The 19,767-nt window shown below is 42.6% G+C and overlaps 1 protein-coding gene across 1 annotated transcript in view; it reads right to left on the reverse strand.

Moving 5' to 3' along the window:
• The window catches only part of lrrfip1a (leucine rich repeat (in FLII) interacting protein 1a), a 38,204-nt gene that overhangs the window by 7,403 nt on the left and 11,034 nt on the right, over positions 1-19,767 (reverse strand). The window contains exons 2-14 of the mRNA XM_070914408.1: positions 16,916-17,002; positions 11,841-11,858; positions 11,596-11,667; positions 10,593-10,652; positions 9,567-9,617; positions 3,586-3,612; positions 3,329-3,454; positions 2,713-2,784; positions 1,934-2,104; positions 1,233-1,325; positions 916-1,008; positions 623-715; positions 216-360 (exon numbers count right to left, since the gene is read on the reverse strand). Of these exons, the coding sequence (XP_070770509.1) occupies positions 216-360; positions 623-715; positions 916-1,008; positions 1,233-1,325; positions 1,934-2,104; positions 2,713-2,784; positions 3,329-3,454; positions 3,586-3,612; positions 9,567-9,617; positions 10,593-10,652; positions 11,596-11,667; positions 11,841-11,858; positions 16,916-17,002 (1,108 nt within the window). The remainder of the gene's footprint in view (positions 1-215; positions 361-622; positions 716-915; positions 1,009-1,232; positions 1,326-1,933; positions 2,105-2,712; positions 2,785-3,328; positions 3,455-3,585; positions 3,613-9,566; positions 9,618-10,592; positions 10,653-11,595; positions 11,668-11,840; positions 11,859-16,915; positions 17,003-19,767) is intronic.

A 19,767-nucleotide genomic window follows, 5' to 3' on the forward strand; every position in this document is an offset into this window, starting at 1 on the left:
CCAAAATGAGACATTTACCATTTGAAAATTCAGATGTCAAATGTGAAATAAAGAATTACTCGCATACATGTAATCTCACTACTCACTCATTAATTTTTTATATTTTCATTGATGAATTTTCTTTTCCATCTCTGCTCTAAAGCTCTTTTGGAATGAACGCCTTCAGCCAGTTTTATTCCAAGCCATGCAGTAGGACGTTTTTAATTCTGTTTTACCGAGCATGCTGTTCCCCTCCGTTGGGGAGGTCTGTGAGACCTGAGCTGGTTGGGAGGCAGAGTCTGCACTGGGGGACCCGTCAACTTCGGTCACACCACCATCCCCATTGATGTTTAGATCAGGTCCCAATACTATTCCGTGTTTCTGGACAAAACAAAAAGTCAGTTAGCTCCATAGATTAATATATTTAAAACGTCAAAAAAAGTCAATGTAGTTTCAATATACAGTTTTAAACACCTAAAATATATTTGCACTAGTAATTACTGTCTACCTTCAATAAAGCAGGATACATTTTTAAGCTTTAGTTACCATGACAACAATATTCATTAAACTGTATTTTCACACTTTTTATTTATTTTCAAACTACACACAGCCTGAAATAAGCATTCACACGCTGACTGAGTACCTTGAGAATGTCTTTCAAATTCACCACCTCTTCTCTGAGCTCATCTCGCTCAATTCGGATTGCATCTGTGTATTCTTTCTGTCGCTCTAAGGCCTGAGCAGGGCCCCCCCAAGTGGCAGAGTGTGAAGGAAAGTGAAAAGAAAAGTGCACAAGAGGTGAAAAGAAGGGGAAATAAAAGCTGGCATTAAGTTTCATGCAAAGGAGATACTGAGTTCATGTCAGCAGAAGTCAATTCTGGATGTGGTGAAGTCAATAAAATACACAATTGCTGGACCAGGGCTCATAGGCCATACCCCAATTTTTTTATCCTTCCACTCCACCGTCTCCTGCAGGTCAGATATTTCTCTAAGGAAACCCTCCTGTTTCATACGCAGCTGACGGATCTCCTAAACAGCCGGAAAAGGAAATCAAGTTTGAGAGGCAGAGAGAGAAAGCAAAAAGAGAAAAGCAGTGCAATGTATACAGCGTGTGAAAAGAAAGACAACATGCAGCCTTTGTAAGCTATTTCATTTGATCAATATCTGTCATTGTAACCCATGGGAGGCTCCGCTTCTGCACCCTGTTTCACACTCTGAGTCGGACACATTCACACTGGGGGACAAATACTCACATTGAGCAGCTCTTCACTTTGTTTTAGCGTCTCTTTCATTTCATTGAACTGGAACTGAAGCACACTGTGGGCATACTTCTCTCGCTCGTATTCCTGTGAGGAACAAGAGACAGCTTGACAACCAATAACCGCTTTGTTTTCATTTCGAACATTTGTCTGACACACACAAGAAAGCCCACGCAGACGCATCGCTGTCAAGTGCGACGTGTTCACCTGATCCTGTCTGAGAACTGTGTTATGTGCTTTAAAGTCATCCTTAGGCTTTGACGTGATGCATTCAGGGGTTGTGGGGAAACTCAAACATATATAGATAAAGGCAGCTTCTGTTCATTGCCTCAAACAAGTTTCAAGTCCCCGTATGTTTATTTCCATTCAAATGGCTTTGAGGAAGGCAGAACATTCAGAAACTGTAGGAAAAGTCTCGTCCAGGTTTCCACTACACGCCGTTAAAGCCACATTTTGGTTGTTGTAGGCCTCCGTAGAGTGGAGGGGTCTTCACTAAAGACTGCTAAGATGTTGTGTGAATAAATGACGGAGTAATACTCCTCTGAAGTGTGTCACTGCCAGTGTGCTAGCAGTGTTTTAGACATTTAACCAGGCGAGGTATGACCTCACAAGCAATCACATATTGATTTACATTGACACTGACTTTAATTGTACAATATTCTCAGTGTTAAAGACTATCACTCCGTCCGCCGTACCTTGACTTTCTCCTCATATCCCCGGCGTGACTCAGACAGCAGTTCCTCCAGCTCCATGAGCGAGTCCTTCAGCGTGTCCACCTGGTACATCAGGTTGTTTTTCTCGTTATCCAGCTGGGCGTTGGACACCATGGCCTTACGATACTTCTCCTCCACTTCTACTAATGCATCCTAATGTCATAACATACGGAGAACATGAGAGTGGTGAGACAGAACGTGTCATGCTTTCCTCCGTTAAATAGTATGGATGAACTATATGTTTGGAGTGACAGATGGATGCAGCTGGCAGAGAATCCAGACTATATACGAGACAGTTTGTGGAGGTCAAACCTGTATATTCATCTGTATCTCACAACTGTAAACCCTGAGAAGTGGAAATGTAAGTTAAGAAGTACAGGCTAACACACACACACACACACACACAGTGAAGGAAGACAGCAGCATGCAGGTACAACTTTGCCAGTTAGATCGCCGGTTAGTTTACAGTCAAGTTAGAGAACATCTGCCCAGGGGAAAATGAATGAGAGATAACGCCCTACGCAGGCACAACATCTGAGCAAAAGGACTGCAGGTATACTACTGTCGTGTTGTGGGTTGAGTCTGGAGCACCAGTATTGCTCCTAAATGTTTTATAGTCTGGCAATAAAACATTCAATGTTTATTTCAGTTTTACATTCAAAGCCCCTGTTAAAAGCTGAAATAACCACAGTAAGTTAGGGACACCAAACGTATTAGTTAACAGTTTAGTCTGGAGTTCTGTGAGGGTCTCAGGCTTATACCTTGACTTCTTTTAGGTTCTGCGTGTACTTGCTTTCCACATCTTGAATCTGATCCTTCAGTTCGTGAATCTCCTGGTGAAGAGTGCGGCAGCAGTGAGCAGAGAAGCGCAGCGTGACGGGCAACGAGAACAGCAACAGGAGTGTTTGCAGAAAGAATGAAAAATGGCATGACGGCATTTACTCCTTCCTGTATATAACTTCTCAGTGTGCAACAGTGAGACCCAGTTTTTCTAGGATGTGAGACTTGTGTCCCCTAATGTCTTGTGGTATAAAGAAGCATGTCTGCGTACTGAAATTTAACTCTAGACAGGAGTCCCTGCTCTGACATAATACAGCAGACAACTCTTCTGTAATCAAAACGGATCCAAAAGTCTCAATGGGGCCACGTGATTAACGATGAATTCATCATCGAAGCTGAAACTGTGATCTTAATTATATGACTGACAATGGTTTTTAACTATGTTCAAATATTTGACAAATGTTCCATATAATGCACACATTACATGTTTGAGATTTATATTTGTACAACCCTGTATGATACCCAACGAAAAGAAAAACACAATCCACAAGAAAATGTCCTCTCTGTCCGTAGGAAGCTACATCTCTTCAGCGTTACCTTGATTTCTCGTATAGAAGTCTCCGCATCTACAGTTATAGCCGTCTCCCCACTTCCTCTCCGCGAGGAACTCCCGCCTAAGGATGTGAGGGTCGCTGCTGTTAAGGCAGAAGCTGCTCGAGATCCCTGAGGAAGAAGGAAAGTACTCTTTAGCACACAATAAAGTACAAAATACCCCCCACCACCCCCATTATTCTTCACTTTGGCTCCCTGACGCATCTTGAGTAATAAAACACACAGCATTTGGTGATGCTCACCTTCTCAAGATAATCTCTGTCCTCCACCTGCAGAGACAAATAAAACACAGTCAGAGCAAACAGAGGGTGATGAAGAGGCCACAGGGCCACGAAGACGAACCGAGCGAGAGAGGAAGGAAGGAAGGAAGTCCCAGAATCCTCATCGCAGGCAGCTCAGAAGTGATAAGACGATTTACCTTTACATCTCCAAATGAAAAAGCAACAGACGAAACAATCCTTCCAAGTATTCCAATCTGCTTTCAACTCATGAACATATCAAGAAACGGCACGTTTATTTCAATATGCAACACCATGCAAATAATTAGTACAGATGGCGTCAAAACTCCTTAAAGAAATTAAAATCACAAATAATATAATCACAGTATTCCATTCAACAACACTTCAAACACCAGGCGGCCATCCTCAGTCTTCACTCCCTGCCACACACACAAAAACAAACTGGTAGTGTCCTTAGTCAACACGCAAATGAACCTCTGACACAAACACAGTGTGCAATCAGCCCTCTTTGTAGGGTTAAGAGCACGAACAGGAAGGAGGTGGCAAAAAAACAAGCAACCAAGCAGGAACTCGGCCTCGGCCTCCTGCGGGGGCAAAGCCACTCACATCGGGAAAGTCAGGAATAGTAACATCGTCCAGGTCCCGGGGGAGGCCACTGCTACTGGCCGCGCTCCTCAAAAAACTGGCAACAGAGCTGCAGTTGTCCTACATCGGCCACCAGGGGGCGAAACAGAACAACAAAGAGGCCAAACACAGCAGCCGGTTAGACATTCAGAGAAGAGTAAATACAGAGAGGAGCAGAGAGTGATTTCAGCATTAGTGCTCTAAAGACTGAAAGGTCATTTATCTTTAGTCTAAAATCTAATCATGTTATCCTCAGGTTCTTCTTCTCTTGGTGTAACGGCTCATAATGGGAAAGACAGTCACCTTTTCAAACCATCATTTTAAATTTGAACTTCATTAACTGAATTAGTTGCATGTATGAATGATCTGACCAGCACCAACACAGGACTGAAAGAATCCTATAGGCACAATTTCATTATGATGTCCCTAAAAAAGAGTTTATGAGAGCAGATAATGTGTCGTTTCTCAGTCATGGTCTAACTTTTAAATTACATAAGATTTAGTACAAGTTGTATGTATTCTGATGTAGCTGGTGACTGAAAAATCAACATCATCGATAAATCTACATCCAAAAAACCATGTTTTTGTGAACTGCTACAGATGTGACAGATGGCTCCTATCAGCAGCTGTGCTACAAACACACACACACACACACACACACACACACACTTCATAGTTACATTTCAGGCATCAAATGTGATTTTCTGATTAACCTGAGGGACTTGCAGGGAGCTCAGAGCTTCAATTCATTACTCACTCAAACATTAACTTCCTGTAACGCCTGTGCTATACACGTCCACCAGGAAATACCAGCTTGTACTCTGAACACAGTACAAATAATGTTTGCACATTTCCAAATTCTACAAACCATGCCAAGTCCCGAGTCCCACCCACAATGAACGCGGGCTAATTATAGACCGCATTCCTCTAATGTCACACAGTGAAACATAAACCAAATGTAATGTAAGTGCACAATGAAGTTCAGTCACAGACTGGAGGTTACGAAGCATCGTCTACAAGTGGGCTAAAGCTATTTAAGCCCCGGGTCGGTAGCAGGGTGTCTGGGGTGTGAAGGCTCACCACTGGGCTGGCGCGGGCTGAACCGGCCCTGGAGGAGGCTCTGGAGGAGGCTCTGGAGCTGGAGCTGCGATAACTAGTGTACTCTAAAGGCTGTAGAGAAAACGCACTGTTATGTTTCTGTCTACACACGGAGGCAAACCCAGACAAACATGCTCATACTCACTCTAATGATACTAGTTGCAAACGCATGCTGGAGAGTAAAAATCGAAATTTCATTCCCATTTGTAGAACTCACAGAAATTAGACTTAAAATTTAATCCAATTAGATTAAAATCCAAAACAACTCCCATGCAGCAGCAAAGAAACCCAAAAACGATCGCTCCAGTCACAAAATTCAGTGAAGACCAAAAGCAAGCTTCACACATGGCCTATTCCATTATTTCACACTGACCTCGCTCTTTTTATAAAAACACAGTTAGTATTGTCAGTCGAGACAGCAACAATCCAGGAACAGAAAACACTTTCCACACGTGACCGGGTCACTCTCAGGCGCGTCAAACCAACAAAGCCACGATTCCCAGTAAATCTTACGTGGGAGCTGGAGCCAGCGACGCGCCGTGACCCGCTGCAGAGGCTGTCTTCATATAAGGAGTTCTGCACATGTGACATGTCACACACACACACACACACAGTGTAAGCAGTATGCTCGTGCTTCAGTACTGTGAACAGTGACATTTTTGTGATTTTATTACATGCTTTTCTACTCGATGGTGAAAAGTCTACGCCCTGCCTTTAGCGCCTGACATGAACGCTGGTGTGAGTGAATGATAGTTACAGGTGTCATTCTGTGTGGAGGTTACAGGGGGTGAAACGTTAGCTGGAAATGAATGGAACCAACCCTACGATCGAGCTGCTGGGTGATCTGACTGAGTGACCTGCAGAACTGCAACAGAGGATGAAGTCGGGTGTAAGAAGAAGAGGTTTACAAGGCAGCAGGTTGCAACAGGCTGTGAGAATGAATGATATTCTCTTTTCACTTGTCCCTCTTGTGGGTGGAAAGTACTTTAAGTGGGTTTTTTTTTTCCCCAGCGAGTGTTTGTAGTATGTGTCTCTCTGGCATTTGTCTGCATACGGACCTGGTAACCATTGAACGTTGAACCTGGGTTTCTGGAAGAGGACAGGCCATTGAAGCTGTACAAGTCAGCGGAAGCATAAGAGGCCTGAAAAGAGGAAAGGGGAGAGGGAAGCAGAGAGAAACGAGCCGGGAACGAGGGAAGAGGACAGGAAGTTCAGAAACATCATTTACTCTTTACCTGTCAGCATGAATTCATATGCAAGTAAACAGCAGTGAGAGAGGATCTGACCCACACACACACCAACTAAACTAACACACCATCATATTTCCATTTTTGTACCATTTTAATCTATTACTATATAGTATAGTAATATCCTTCCAGGCAAAAGTCCACACACATTCATCTCTGTGTGCTGCTTGTTTTTAATACACAAAACAACTCGGCAATCAGCATGCTTGCCGAAATTCCTGAACAGACAAAGATTCAGAATTCAACACAAAATTGTGCCACCCACCGGCTGCAAGTCTAATCTGGAGGCTCGAGACACCCGGTTGTCGTCACTTAGTCTGGAGCTCTGAGATTTGAGGAGGACACGTGACAACATCAAAACGCCACAAAAACCAAATGTCATCCTCCATACTTCCATCTAACAGCACACAGCTTCGTTCAACTTATTGACACATCACACGCTGTTACAGTAATAACTGATACGTAGCTATTGGTTTGGAAACTTATGATGTCAATGTTGGGTTTAAAAAGAAAACTGCGGTGTCCTTTGATGAGGTGTAGTTAAACAAATATGTCAGGTAGAACTAATTAGGTAAAATCAAAGAACCAGGTTTCCAAGCCATGTAATATTAGCACAGGCCTCAAAGCGTTTCTTTTAATAACATTTAACATTATTTGTGACGAGGAGCTTCTGTTCTCAGCCATTTAATCTTTTAGATTTAACCAGGGCTCCTTCCTTTGTCATTTAATGTTGCCAATTGTGTTTGAATTCAAGCAGGCTTTTACTGTACCTGTGGCTTATCAAACAAGTCCTTTTCATTAGTCCAGGTGATTCAATTCTTGTGCACAAACCAGTGGAGTGCAGACATTTGGTAATTTGTCAAAGACAAAGAAATCCCTTCAGATTCTACTAACAGATTATCAAAAAGTTTTTTGGGGGGCACCCGTTACTGCAGTTTGCCTTAAGACTGAGATTGTTTCTGCATCCAAAATGTGTTCATCAAAGCAAAATTCCACTCTGCACTATAATGTGAACAGAACAGTTTGCCCGCAACACAATGCAGTTGTATTGAGTTCATCGAACCGAAAGTTAAGCATGATACATTCAGCTATAAAGGATCAGAGGGGCCCAACACGCACCGTCAGGTCTAGTCTGGAGGAGCGAGACGCTCTGCTCTCGTCACTGAGTCTTGAGCTCTGACGGTTTGAGAAAGAGGAGGGTCGTGAGTGACAGGCTGGAGGTTGTCTAGAAAGTTACAAGCATTACCACAGACCAAATGCAAATGTCTGCACAATCAGTACAACACACAGCTACTGACCCTGCTGGACATTACGCTGTAATCATCGCCATCATAGCCGTTCCTCTGCGAACAAAGAACACGAGTGAGAAACACTGATGCCTCTTCTGTGGAGGCCGTTTACAGGTTGAGCTTTTACGTACATCTCTGTCTTTGTGCTTATGCTTCTTCTTTTTCTTTGACTTCTTGTGCGAGTGTGAGGAGGTGTCCTTCAGAGTGAGACAAACGGAGGGAACAGTGAAGGGTGGAAATATGCTATCTGTAGAAATCTTTTCTTACCCCAAAACCAGAATGCCCGCGAGGAAAATGGCATATACAGTAACAACATTATTAATAAGAAAACCCAAGCAACACACAACAACACACATGCACACGGACTCTTAACACTGACCAGACGGTGGTACAAAGCATACAAAATGAACATGCAATTATCGGACAAAACGGATTCAGCAAATGAACGTCCTGAGCCAGACACACTGCATCTCGTACGCCCATGAGAATGATGAGTATGAAGAATTTTTCCACATTACACAGCGCAGAAGAAATAGCGCTTAACATTTTGAGACATAACAGAGCCTAAAATAGAGCGGACTGTGTTTTGGTTGGAGCATGATAGCGTTATAACACACAGTGTTCTTTTTGACCAAATCAAAATCAAACTGACTCCAAGGTAGTCGATGTTCCTTCACAACAGCGAAAACAAGTACATGACCGAACAGAATCGCAGGAAACTCACTAAGTTAGTCCACACTCTTGTACCGTTTCCTCTGACTCACTTGCACCTTGCAGACATTGGACAGAATGTAAAACTCTATTACAATCAATTGAATTACAAACAAATAGAGCACACAAACATGCTTTGTATTATAAAGAGAGTACGTAAACCTCACCACTAATTTCATCACAAGGATAAGTCAGATTTACTCCATGCTTTCAGGTAGGGCTGTGCGATGTGACGATATACTGTATATCTGTGGACGCAGGCAGGAAATATGCATGACGGCAACACAAACAAATGGACATGGTTTGGGTATGAAAATTCTGACAGAGCAGAAAACCGTACGGTGCAAATAATGCTGCAGGCCGGTCCCCACAACAGACTCAAACACCACTAACCTCTTCTTTTATTAGTCGAGAATATCACTCAACCACGTACCATACCATATAGGCTGTGTACTCGCCACAGCGGCCTAGGTTTGATTCCAGCCAGGGCATGTCATCCCCTCTCTCTCTTGCCCGCACTTCGCGTCACTCTTCAAACTGTAACTACGCAATAAGAATGTGCTATATCTGCATATGAACTGACCTTTATTGGGATATGAGATTTTGGTCATATCGCACAGCCCTACTTTGAGGTCTTTGAACCAGCTGTTAGTCAAACAACGACTCATTCACCACAACAAATCTTCAAGTTAGGGGGGTTAAAAAAATCATCCACAGTGCAACAACAATATCAACCCTTACCCCTCTACCATACGCCCCAACTGCATCAAGATCCGACTGTGCAGAAGACACAATAACGTCATCACCAACAACAAGTGCCACCCACACTAACAGCACCTTGTTAAGTTACCAAGGACAGACACGCTGCCTCCACATAACCAAAAGGTTCAAGGGGACAAGGTCCATCTTTGTGAATCATACAGCAGAAGGTATTTGATGATGGTTAAAAGCAAAAAAAGGGGTTTAAAGAAAGTCTTTGGATTTTGAATGCATGTGCTGTTTGAGTGATACTGACCCTGACACTGCCCCGGCTGCCCACTGACATCCGCTCATCGTCGTCTGAGAGCTGTGTGAGAGAGTGAGAGATGGAGATGGATGGTTAGGCTTTGGAAAATGGTCACAGCGTGAGATTTACGTCAGCAGTGCAAGCAAACAGCGGATTATGACAGGAGGCATCCTGCTGCAACGACACACGGTTCAATTAACGGTGTTTCCTTCTGTGACCTTTCTATGTGACCTTTGTTTTTATTGAGATGAGTAAAGAAAAAGCCATTCACAGAGATTCTCTTGTGCAAAACCAAAGTAAAAAGACAAATAAAGAAAACAAAACATCACATCTCAAAGTGACTGTGATTTAATTCAGGGCTTTGTGATACAGCACACTCAAACAGGGACGTTAATGATTAACCGTTAAACCGACAATAAGAATTTTGACATAAAAAACATTATTAATAGCCACGATGTTGCTCCTGGGAGATGACAACAGCCCCCTTCATCAAGCTAATGACTGATATGAGAGACAGCCCCCCCTCAGGATACTCTTGGCCAGTGGAAAAGTATTCAGACGTTCTTCTCGAGGCTGGCCACTCTAGCGAGTCACCATCGGACCGGGTATTCTCCGCCAATGGGTCTCACAGTCAACAGATTTAATAACTCAATAACTTCTGCTGTTTTTTTCGATCGCTGTTAAATTACTGTCAAGGAAACGCTTGACTGTTGTTGCACTGGTGGAACAGGTGTCATGGAAACGTACATTATGGGGAACTGATCAAGACAACAGGTCGACACGGAGGAAGTGTTGAGTTTGCATTGACAGCTAATGTCATCAACAGCAAATTATAACAGGAGCAGATGAGAAAACAGTGAGACATCTTGTGAAAACCTGATGAAATGAAGTCATACAATAGAGGCCTTTATTTAGCCTATAAGTGATACCGAGTTGCTCCCTGTGGTCTTCCAGGACTTAGTCTCATGTATTTCGTGTAACAATTTTAAAGTGGTGGAGGACAATTACAGAGGAAAGGCATGAGGAGATGGAAACAGAGGGAGGGCTACAAACCGTTTGTATCCGTGAAGAACGTGAGTATCGCTCACTGTCCTCCTGGAGGAGGGATGGGAGGGGTGAAGATGGAGAAGAGAGGGGGATGAAGGGAGGAGAAAGATGTCAAAGATCAAGGAGACAGATGGATGAGGAAGGTAACGGTCGCTTGAGGTACACAATTACTTTTGAGGTCAGTCTGCCCAGTTCAAGAAGAAGTTGCAGAACTTAACTACAGCCAAAAATTGAAAATCTCTAGGTTTTAATTTAATTTTATGATCAGGATATTGTGAGATATATATAAATATAAACACATGTAAGCAAGTACCAGGATACATCCCCTGCTTTCTAGCGCATTTGAATACACTTGTGCAATGCATAAAACAAATCTAGATTACTTTTTACTTGATAGTGAAGTACACGCTTGCTCACAGAATAAGTCCTTAAATCCATCACACTGAGCCAGTAATCCGGGCAACAAACCACTGACACACCCATGTTGCGCAAACACTGTCACTTCAAATTGCAACATACATTAAGTGAATTAGTTTAGTAAAAAAAACAAAAACAAGCACACGCTGCTGTTAGTCAAATTACAAATCACACACACTAAGTATCCTCATTGCTGTGTTTGGAAGTCCCTGATGGCCTGGGACGATTCAAACTAAGTAACTAAAGTGGTAAATTCAACACAGTAAATCCCATGCAGCCTCACACCAACGGGGCAGATGGTCATGCTGATTCAAAGCCAAACGGGCACCCTGCTCCTTTGAATAAGTGGATTATCATTAATGGCCAAGCTTTGATTCCTCATAATCCGTTATTTTCTAAAAAGGCTTAACGGGAATTATCTGGAGTTCAAACGCAGACTCTGCACACAGCAAAAGCTTCCAGCAAACAGAAAGAAAAGCTTCAAAATATGTACAGAGGCACAGAAACACATACATGGTGTTTAGTAAATGGGAAGTATATTTTTAGTGTTGTCATCACAGCACAGAAACTGTACCATCCATTGCTCAATATCTCCCCATTTGCTGTCCACTGGGTCATCTGATTTGGTGTTCAAGCCATAATATTTCTAAGGAGAGACAGGAAGTGAGTCCAAGAAAAGAAAAATGGTCAGAAAAAAACACAGGTAACAGATTTCCATTATTTTCTTGGGTACAATTTGAAGCACACGTGTAGGAAAATGACACAACCACGCTTAAATCAAATGATGCTCGAGGTGGAAATGAGAAAATGGAGGCCTACCTTCTGCACCTGAAAGATCTACACACCAACACCGACGAGAGGTAGACGAGAAAGATTGGAGGATATCAAACATGAAAACAGGGGGGGGAAATAAATCAGCCTTTAAAATGAGAAGCAATAGGGACAGATATGAAATTAAAACTTTGAAAAAGGCAGAGTCAGCTGCAGTAAGTGACAGATAAACGCATGCAGAGAAGACATACGGAGGCAGGTTTCTGCTAATGAGGTGTTCAGGAATGTGAAGTGCCCCACTGCACGGCAGGACCACTAGGAACTGAACCAAGAACACACAGAGTTCACTGCACCCATGAGACCGGGTTACCAGGCATTTTCCCATGGTTCCTTTAGGTTGGTATCGGTGGCAGAACGCTGGAGAGAGCCAATGCCACAGTGTCACTTTCAAGTCTATCTTCCCATGACTACAGATCTGGGTCTTGTGACAAACAACCGGCGGGCTCTGACACGTCCTGGCACAGAGGACTTTAAGAACCAAAATTAGCCACCATTTTATGCCATGAAACGTTGTCTGCTCAGTTTGCAACACTTTCTAAACAGCAGTATATAAGAGTTCCACGTTTTGGTAAATACGCTTGTTCTCTTTCTTGCAGAGAGTTGGATAAAAAGATTGATACCACTCATGTCTGTCCAGTATGAAGCTACAGCCAGCAGCCAGTCAGCTTAGCTTAGCACAAAGACTGTAAACGGGGGGAAACAGCTAGCCCTGTCAAAATGTAAAATAAAAACAAAAAAAAAATCAGCCTGCCAGCACCTCATCACTTACACTGAAAGCGCATTAGGGGGGATCTTTTAATGGCTAGTGTGGACAGGAGGAATGATTACAGCAGGCAAAAACACTTTAAAATGTTCTATGGGCACCCGGCTGTTGTTTTAAGACAGACTTGAAAAACAGTGAACCTATCCTTTCAGATAAACGGTAAATGGTCTCATATATATGGCACTTTTCAACCTTAACGATTCCCAAAGTGCTTTACAGTTAAGGTCTCATTCACACACAGAGTTTTACGGGGGGGTTACGTAACTATTTCTGAGTTAGTCGTCACCAAGCACTCCACTTCACTGCTTAGAAGCTATAGCACACTTATGACGTGAAATATTCAAATCCACAACGATGTCTTTTACAGCTGCAGGATTACATCAAATCTGTAATTCTATGCTCCTTGTGTATTATTTTAAAACGGACAAACAGTCGGGTTTTCCTCATCAGTACTGGGAGCAAACTTGAGCAGCGATACTTAAATCCAATCATGTCAGTCTTAGACTGCTGTTCACTGTTATCCTCTCATTTCATTTCAACTGGTGGGCGTTGCTGTCTAAAATGTGGAATATTTGAGGAAGTACACAAATTATGACAAATTACAGTCATTTACACTTTTGATAAATACCTAAACCAAATACCCCAGGCTATATTTATTTTGATATGGAATGTTATTTGCCATCTTCTTTGGTAATACATATCTTTAAATCCTCAATAAAGATCTCTACATCCTCCTTCCTGCTTTGTTCTCTATTTGATGTGACTGTTTACAAGAAAAATAGCAACGACCACAATCAGCTTTCCTTACATTTGACAAGTGAACACATCTGCCCTTCAGCTGTACTAATTGAATTTAAGTAAATTAAATCCAATCACCAGCTGTTTTCATACACACTTTTTAAAATGTGCAACTGCTCCCTTTCACTAATGAGACAAACACTGCCTCTTTGAGCTCGTCTCAGGACCTCCGTCGAGCAAATCCAACACACACTGAAAACACACCCCACCCTTACTGCTGCACTTTCCACCCCACTGGTCCCATCGTTTAATCCAGATTTACTACCACTGTCTCCTGTGTATGCTTGCCCAATATATGGATTAGCTGCTTTGGGATTCTGGCTTTCAGAAATCAATTTGCAGCTGAACTCTTGGTCCACTGCATCACTACAGGAACAACAGCACTCCGCGATAATCAATGGAGTACGGCCTCTTGCCCTCACTAGTCCACTGCTCTTAATTTATAGGTTCGGTCGAGATGTAAGGTCATATCCCCACACTAGCGACCTCTTACTGCAGCAGACTCAAAGAATTTGCTGCGCCTTGTCTAGCCACGAAAACAAAGTCACCCTCACTTCAAATAATAATAACTGCATAAAATATCCCTGTTTCAGTATTAGAACGAAAAAGAAACACACTGTGTGCCTTAATAGTGAACACAGATAAATCCACAGCAACTTTAATCTCTTCATCTACGTGTGCTGCATGAACTCTGACCTTCCGTCTCTCTCGGTTTTGACCTTTCTGCCAACAAAACATGCTGTCGGTTAAAAAAGCAGAGTCTGTCGTTTTCCACTTCCACCACCAATTAATAGAATGTGAGAATTAAGAAGTACAAGAGCATAACGTGGCAGAGAAATGATCAATGCGCAGTCCAAAACAGATGAATAACTGACTGGAGAGATTTTGTCAGCTTACTTATCTCTCATTACGTGTCTGGACACCCAATTAGCAAGTGAGCCAGGCACCGTCATAAGCCCATTCATCAAATGGGTTACACAATCATCTTACGTGTCTGCACCCGTTCTATTCGACTCACCGAGCTCCCCTTCTTGATCGGAGGGGTTCTTGGGCGCCCGGTGAGGGCAGCCCTCAGCCCCCTCCCTGCCAGCCGACGCCCGGCCGTCCTGCTGCCCTCAGGGTACCAGGAAAGGTCGCATCCTTCAGCAGTCAGCAGGAAAGACCACGGCCAGTCATGTATGCAGGATCGCGGCGGGACAGAGCACCGAGGTTTGAGCTCAGGACAACGGAGGCAACCACACGTCTCTCGTTTGCTGCTATACAGCCAATAATCCACCCTTAAATCCTGTCTTGAGTGTGTGAGAAAACATCCGAAAGTCCCGCAGGTGGTTGCGAGTGCAGCGACCCATCGTTCATGTCAACAACAACTACTGCTCCACTGTAGGCTGGACCAAGGAGCGCAACCTGCTAAGCTACTTTAGAACTCGGCTAAAGGGTTTAACAAACACACACACACACACACACACTGACCAGACTCAGCTTAACATTGACCAATAATCCAGTGCGTATGACTGGTGTGTGTGTGCACATGTAGACTGTTGTTGTTCAGGCTCACCACCTGTGTTTTGATCGCTGAATAGATGAGAGCTGCTGATTAATCTGATATACCTTAACGGGAAAAGCGTTTTTATAATGACAAGCAACACATCTCTTCTGTGAAATATATCAGAGGGACATAAAGTGGTCAATCACTTTTGCTCTATTGTTTATAACTGAGGTGCAGTAGCGATCCCTTACATTATTTCTGGTCGTATTAGGTCATTGTGAGCAATGTTGTAAATCCATGAGTAGGATTTATTCATGTCAGTATTTGATTTACAATATTTTTGCAACAATGCAATGAAGTACCCTGATTCTTCCAGGTATTTAATTCAGTATTTCATATGTAAACTGTTTCTCAATTCAGGGGTCTTAACTCCGGACAGAAAACTCATACAACCTTTAAGAGTTCAGTTTTGACAGGTGAGAGGCAGAAGTCTGTTTGTGTGTGTGTGGGATTACTCCAGGCTAAGAATAGTGAGCTGGGAGAAGCGCTACTCCCCATGGTACAGATCAGAGGTGCAAAACCAGAGAAAGAAAAACTCACCACTGACCTGCAGCCCAAACACACAACCACACACAGACTGTCCAGCCCTGCACCTGTTTCAACACTCATCAGAAAGTAGTGCTGGATGCAGAGGGTCTGTTGGGTCTTATATTGGTAAAGAGGAACTCAATCTTTCATTTATTTTAAATTTAAAAAATACCACAGGCCCTTCTAATTAAGGTCGAGTAATTTCTGGAGGGGATCACCCAGTCAGAGGCTTCCAGGTATGAAATTCAGTGGCCAACTAGAGGAGTAAATACGACTAATACTGCTATACTACATAAAGTATGTCGTTATCCATTTTGGTTTGGAAGAACAGGTTAAAATATAACAACATATAGTAGCAGGTGTTGCAGTGTGGCGTGGGCTTTTTCATCTCCAGAACCACTTGTCATTTCAAGAAGCTCCAATTAAATGCTGCCAATGAAAAGTCCTGGAAGATTTTTTTCAATTTAGCCTGAGATGAACTGGAAACGGTTCAAACCCTTCTTGAAAGAGTAATCAGTGAGTCTGACTGTGAGCTTTTACTTGTTTAATGTTCCTAAACCAACGGAGCCTTATGACTAAGAGACATGAATACTTCACTTATTTTAATATGTTGTTGTATAGTTGGAAACATTGCTTTAACACAAATCCACTTTAATCAAGACAGTGTTTAACAAGATGAGCTGCACAAGTGACATTTATCACCTATATTCCAGATGTTCTGCACTGTTTTAAGAGAAGTTCCATGTTCAGATGGCCTTTAAGAATAATTCGATTAGGGAGTAACAGTCATTTAAATCAAATCCAGAGGATCCAGGGAGTTGGATAATGACATGTTACTACAGAGCAGATTGATAAGGAGGTGGGTGTTTTATTAGTTCATCCTGAATCTATTTGTACATAATGAGTTTCTTCTCATTTTTTCTGCAAATTCTATTTGACTGCTAGGAAATCCCCAGCAGTGCTTCTCAATGCTGTAGTTACAGCACCTCTGACCCATGACCCACACAGGATTTAAGAGTCCCAGCTTAAGAGAGTAAAGCAATGTTGACAGGAAATGCTTTAATGTAGGTTGAAACTACCAACAAGACTGCTGAAATCCTCTTGTTATTCAGGGTAAAGCAATATCAAGCCATGTGGCACACAATAGCACCAAGTGTGACAAACTTGAATGCAATTATACTGCATAAATATGCTGACCTCCCCCAATGTTAAGCTGTTAGCGCTTAGGTGTAATAATAGTACCCAACAAACTGGAAACTCTTCCAGACGTGAGGTGACAAAGGGATAAAACTCTCCTTAAAATGTTGCCCATTGGATCAAACCAACGTTTGCCACTAGGCCATACAACTGGCAGCGATGCCCTTTACAGTTAGCCATAAGGTGTGTCTTGTATCATAGTTTTAAAAGGTGAGAGTGTTTGACGTATACCTCCTTCTGTTGTCTCTCCAGCTCCTTCATGCGGATCTCTCTGGCCTCTGCTCTGGCCGCCCTCTTCGCTGCCAGCCTGGCCTCGGCCTGAGGGGCAGATAAAGAAAGAAATGGAAACAGGGAGAGAAAATAGAAAACAGAGAAGTGAGACAGCAGCCAATTTAGCTGGACTAAAGTGGCACACATCTATAAATACTGAATACGGTGTGACCAGAGGTCCAGTTCCTCGACAGAGACGTCAAACTTGTGGGACATGGTGGGGAAGGAAATAAAATAAAAGGACACTTTATTCAAAGGTGCAGGTGTTAGTTATATTGAAGTAAAGCTTCAGAGATCATGTTCTTTACACTGCAGTATGTCGCAGTAGACTGGATTACCAGTGTTGTAGCAGTGTCTATAAACACACAATATCAAGTGTCCTTTAAACTCTGAATAGATGTAGTGATCTGCATTTATACGTATACAATCGTGTGAGAATCCTAAGACTCATGCTGACATGCAGTCACAACAGTGTGTAAATGTGTGTGTGTATTTATATATTTCTGTATTTGAAGGCATTGCTCCACTCAGCAGTCAGGCAAGAGCAGGGCCTTTTCCTTAAAAGGACCTCTCTCAGAGCGTGTACTGTATGAGTGTGCGTTACAGAGTGTGTGTAAGCATTTCCTTCCTCTAACTTTGTGGTAGACAGTGTGCGGCTGCAGTCTGTTCGGCTCTAGGCGGGGACACTGTAATCCCTCCTACCGTCGCACTAATACATTTCCCCAATGTCAGTCACCATGACCGTGTAACAGGAAAACACATACAAATAAAGAGGCTTCAAAGGCAAGCACACACACAGACACAGACACAGACACACACACACACACACACACACACACTGAGAACCGTTTTGAGAAACAAAAAAAGAATAGGTAAAACATGGAGTCTTCTCTATCTCTGGGACACAAACCAGATGAATAAATTAGGTTCAACAACTTGACCTCAGTATTCAACTCTCTTTCTGCCATTTGTACTTCTTCAAACTTAAAATATGTAAAGAGAAAAAAATCTGAAGGAGTTTGGCTGCATGCCCTCGACCAGAGTTTGCTCAAAATTATAGATCTGGTTGTCAGTTATGTTTTCATATTTTCATCTTACACTTAAAAAGCAACTACACCCGGGCTACAAATCATGTGTAGTAAATAATGTAGTCACGATGCTTATGTGTATCTCCCTCACTCGCTGCCAGATGTGTTAGTTACAAGGTATTGCCAGACTGGAGACCGTGCTGTCAAGAACTGAACCTGGGCCTCTGCAGGTCTCCAATGGACACTACCAGTTTGGCATGCTATTACAACATAATATGAAGTTTTTTTGCCATTGAAATCATGATGTAATAATCGCAAAATATACTAAATTATTACATTATACACAAAAAGCTCTTATGTTATATGATCAACATTTTATTATGTTTGTTTGTGTGCGATATCGTAAGATGTTTGACAGCGCTGTTGTTAACGTCATGATATGACTTTGTTTTATTACATAGTGCTTGCCCTGCCATCTTGTGGTTACCACGTTGGCCTGTCCGCAACTTGTGCACTTCAGCACAAGCTGCACCACAGTGGGGAGTGATCACAAGTACACTACGCCTGACCACAACACATTGTTGATGGGGGTTGTGGTCAACGACAGACTTGAACCTTTCAACATATAGAGGCCAGTGCAGAGATGCTTTTCTCTATACATTAAGTTACAGATGCAGTATTTAAGCTAAGCGCGCTGAAGTCTGGAGAGGGATTTACACATTGCACATCTGCTTGAATCTGTTTCAGTGGTGGAGAAATGGGCGACAGAGGCCTAAAATGGTAGAACAGCAGGCTTGTTGCTGCATCAGTAGAGATTTTTACGCTGCAGTAAGCGGTGTGTGTACTAAGCACTTCCAGCTTGTGAATGTGTGTGAATTGGTACCAGGTCAAAAAAAAGAAGAGAATGCTGTCATCAGTAAACACTGCAAAATAACTCTTTAAAATAAAAAATAATGAAATCAATATTTCACAGAAAAAGTCACAAAAAGCTCTTCAAAACAGTCGTCTGTGCGATGAGGTAGATTTTCCAGAAGTAGTGTTTACTGATTGCTGCTCTCCCTGTGGCTCACTCACTTACTGCTTGAATGGCATTTCCTTTAAGTCAATGATTGCTCATTGTCCTTGGGACTCTTAATATTTGCGCCCATGGCCTTCAGACACACACAAAAACAAGCTCTTCAAATCTCATGCTGTACCTGTGCTGACGCATCTACACTGACGCATAGGCATGCAGGTTCTCCCTCTTAAAACACATTTTATGTTCCGTGACCCTTGGGGTGAAGAAGTTGCCGTGTCAGAGGAGTAACGACATCAGTCTTTTGGCCTCCAGCAGTATAAATGTAGTTCTTGAAAACCTCCACTAACATGGCAACTTTGCTCTGAGGAGGACGGAGCACTGATTCTCACTTACTCCATCCAACAACAAGCTCAGGGCTTAAGAGCTTTTACTCTTTTCATTTATCACTAGTTTGCATTAAGTAAACGAGACCTTCTATTGACCTAATTCAAATGAGTCAAGAGAAAATATAGACCTGTCACAGACATAATAGTGGATATCAGTTTGGTGAAAATGACTGGCAAATATTTTTACAGCTGTTTTTAATTCAGCTGTCAGTGGGTGGGTACTACAGTACCACATACAATGCAACTCAACTCAACACAACACAATAAGTGCCAGGATATGCAGACAATCATATATTGAATTAGACTTTCCTGTGAATGACAACTTGCTTGACACTCTCTGAATTGTCCTGGTGGCAGTAAACCCCACCCAACAGCAGCAAG

Source organism: Enoplosus armatus, chromosome 11 (genome assembly GCF_043641665.1).
Source record: "Enoplosus armatus isolate fEnoArm2 chromosome 11, fEnoArm2.hap1, whole genome shotgun sequence".
NCBI classification, from domain to species: Eukaryota; Metazoa; Chordata; class Actinopteri; order Centrarchiformes; family Enoplosidae; genus Enoplosus; species Enoplosus armatus.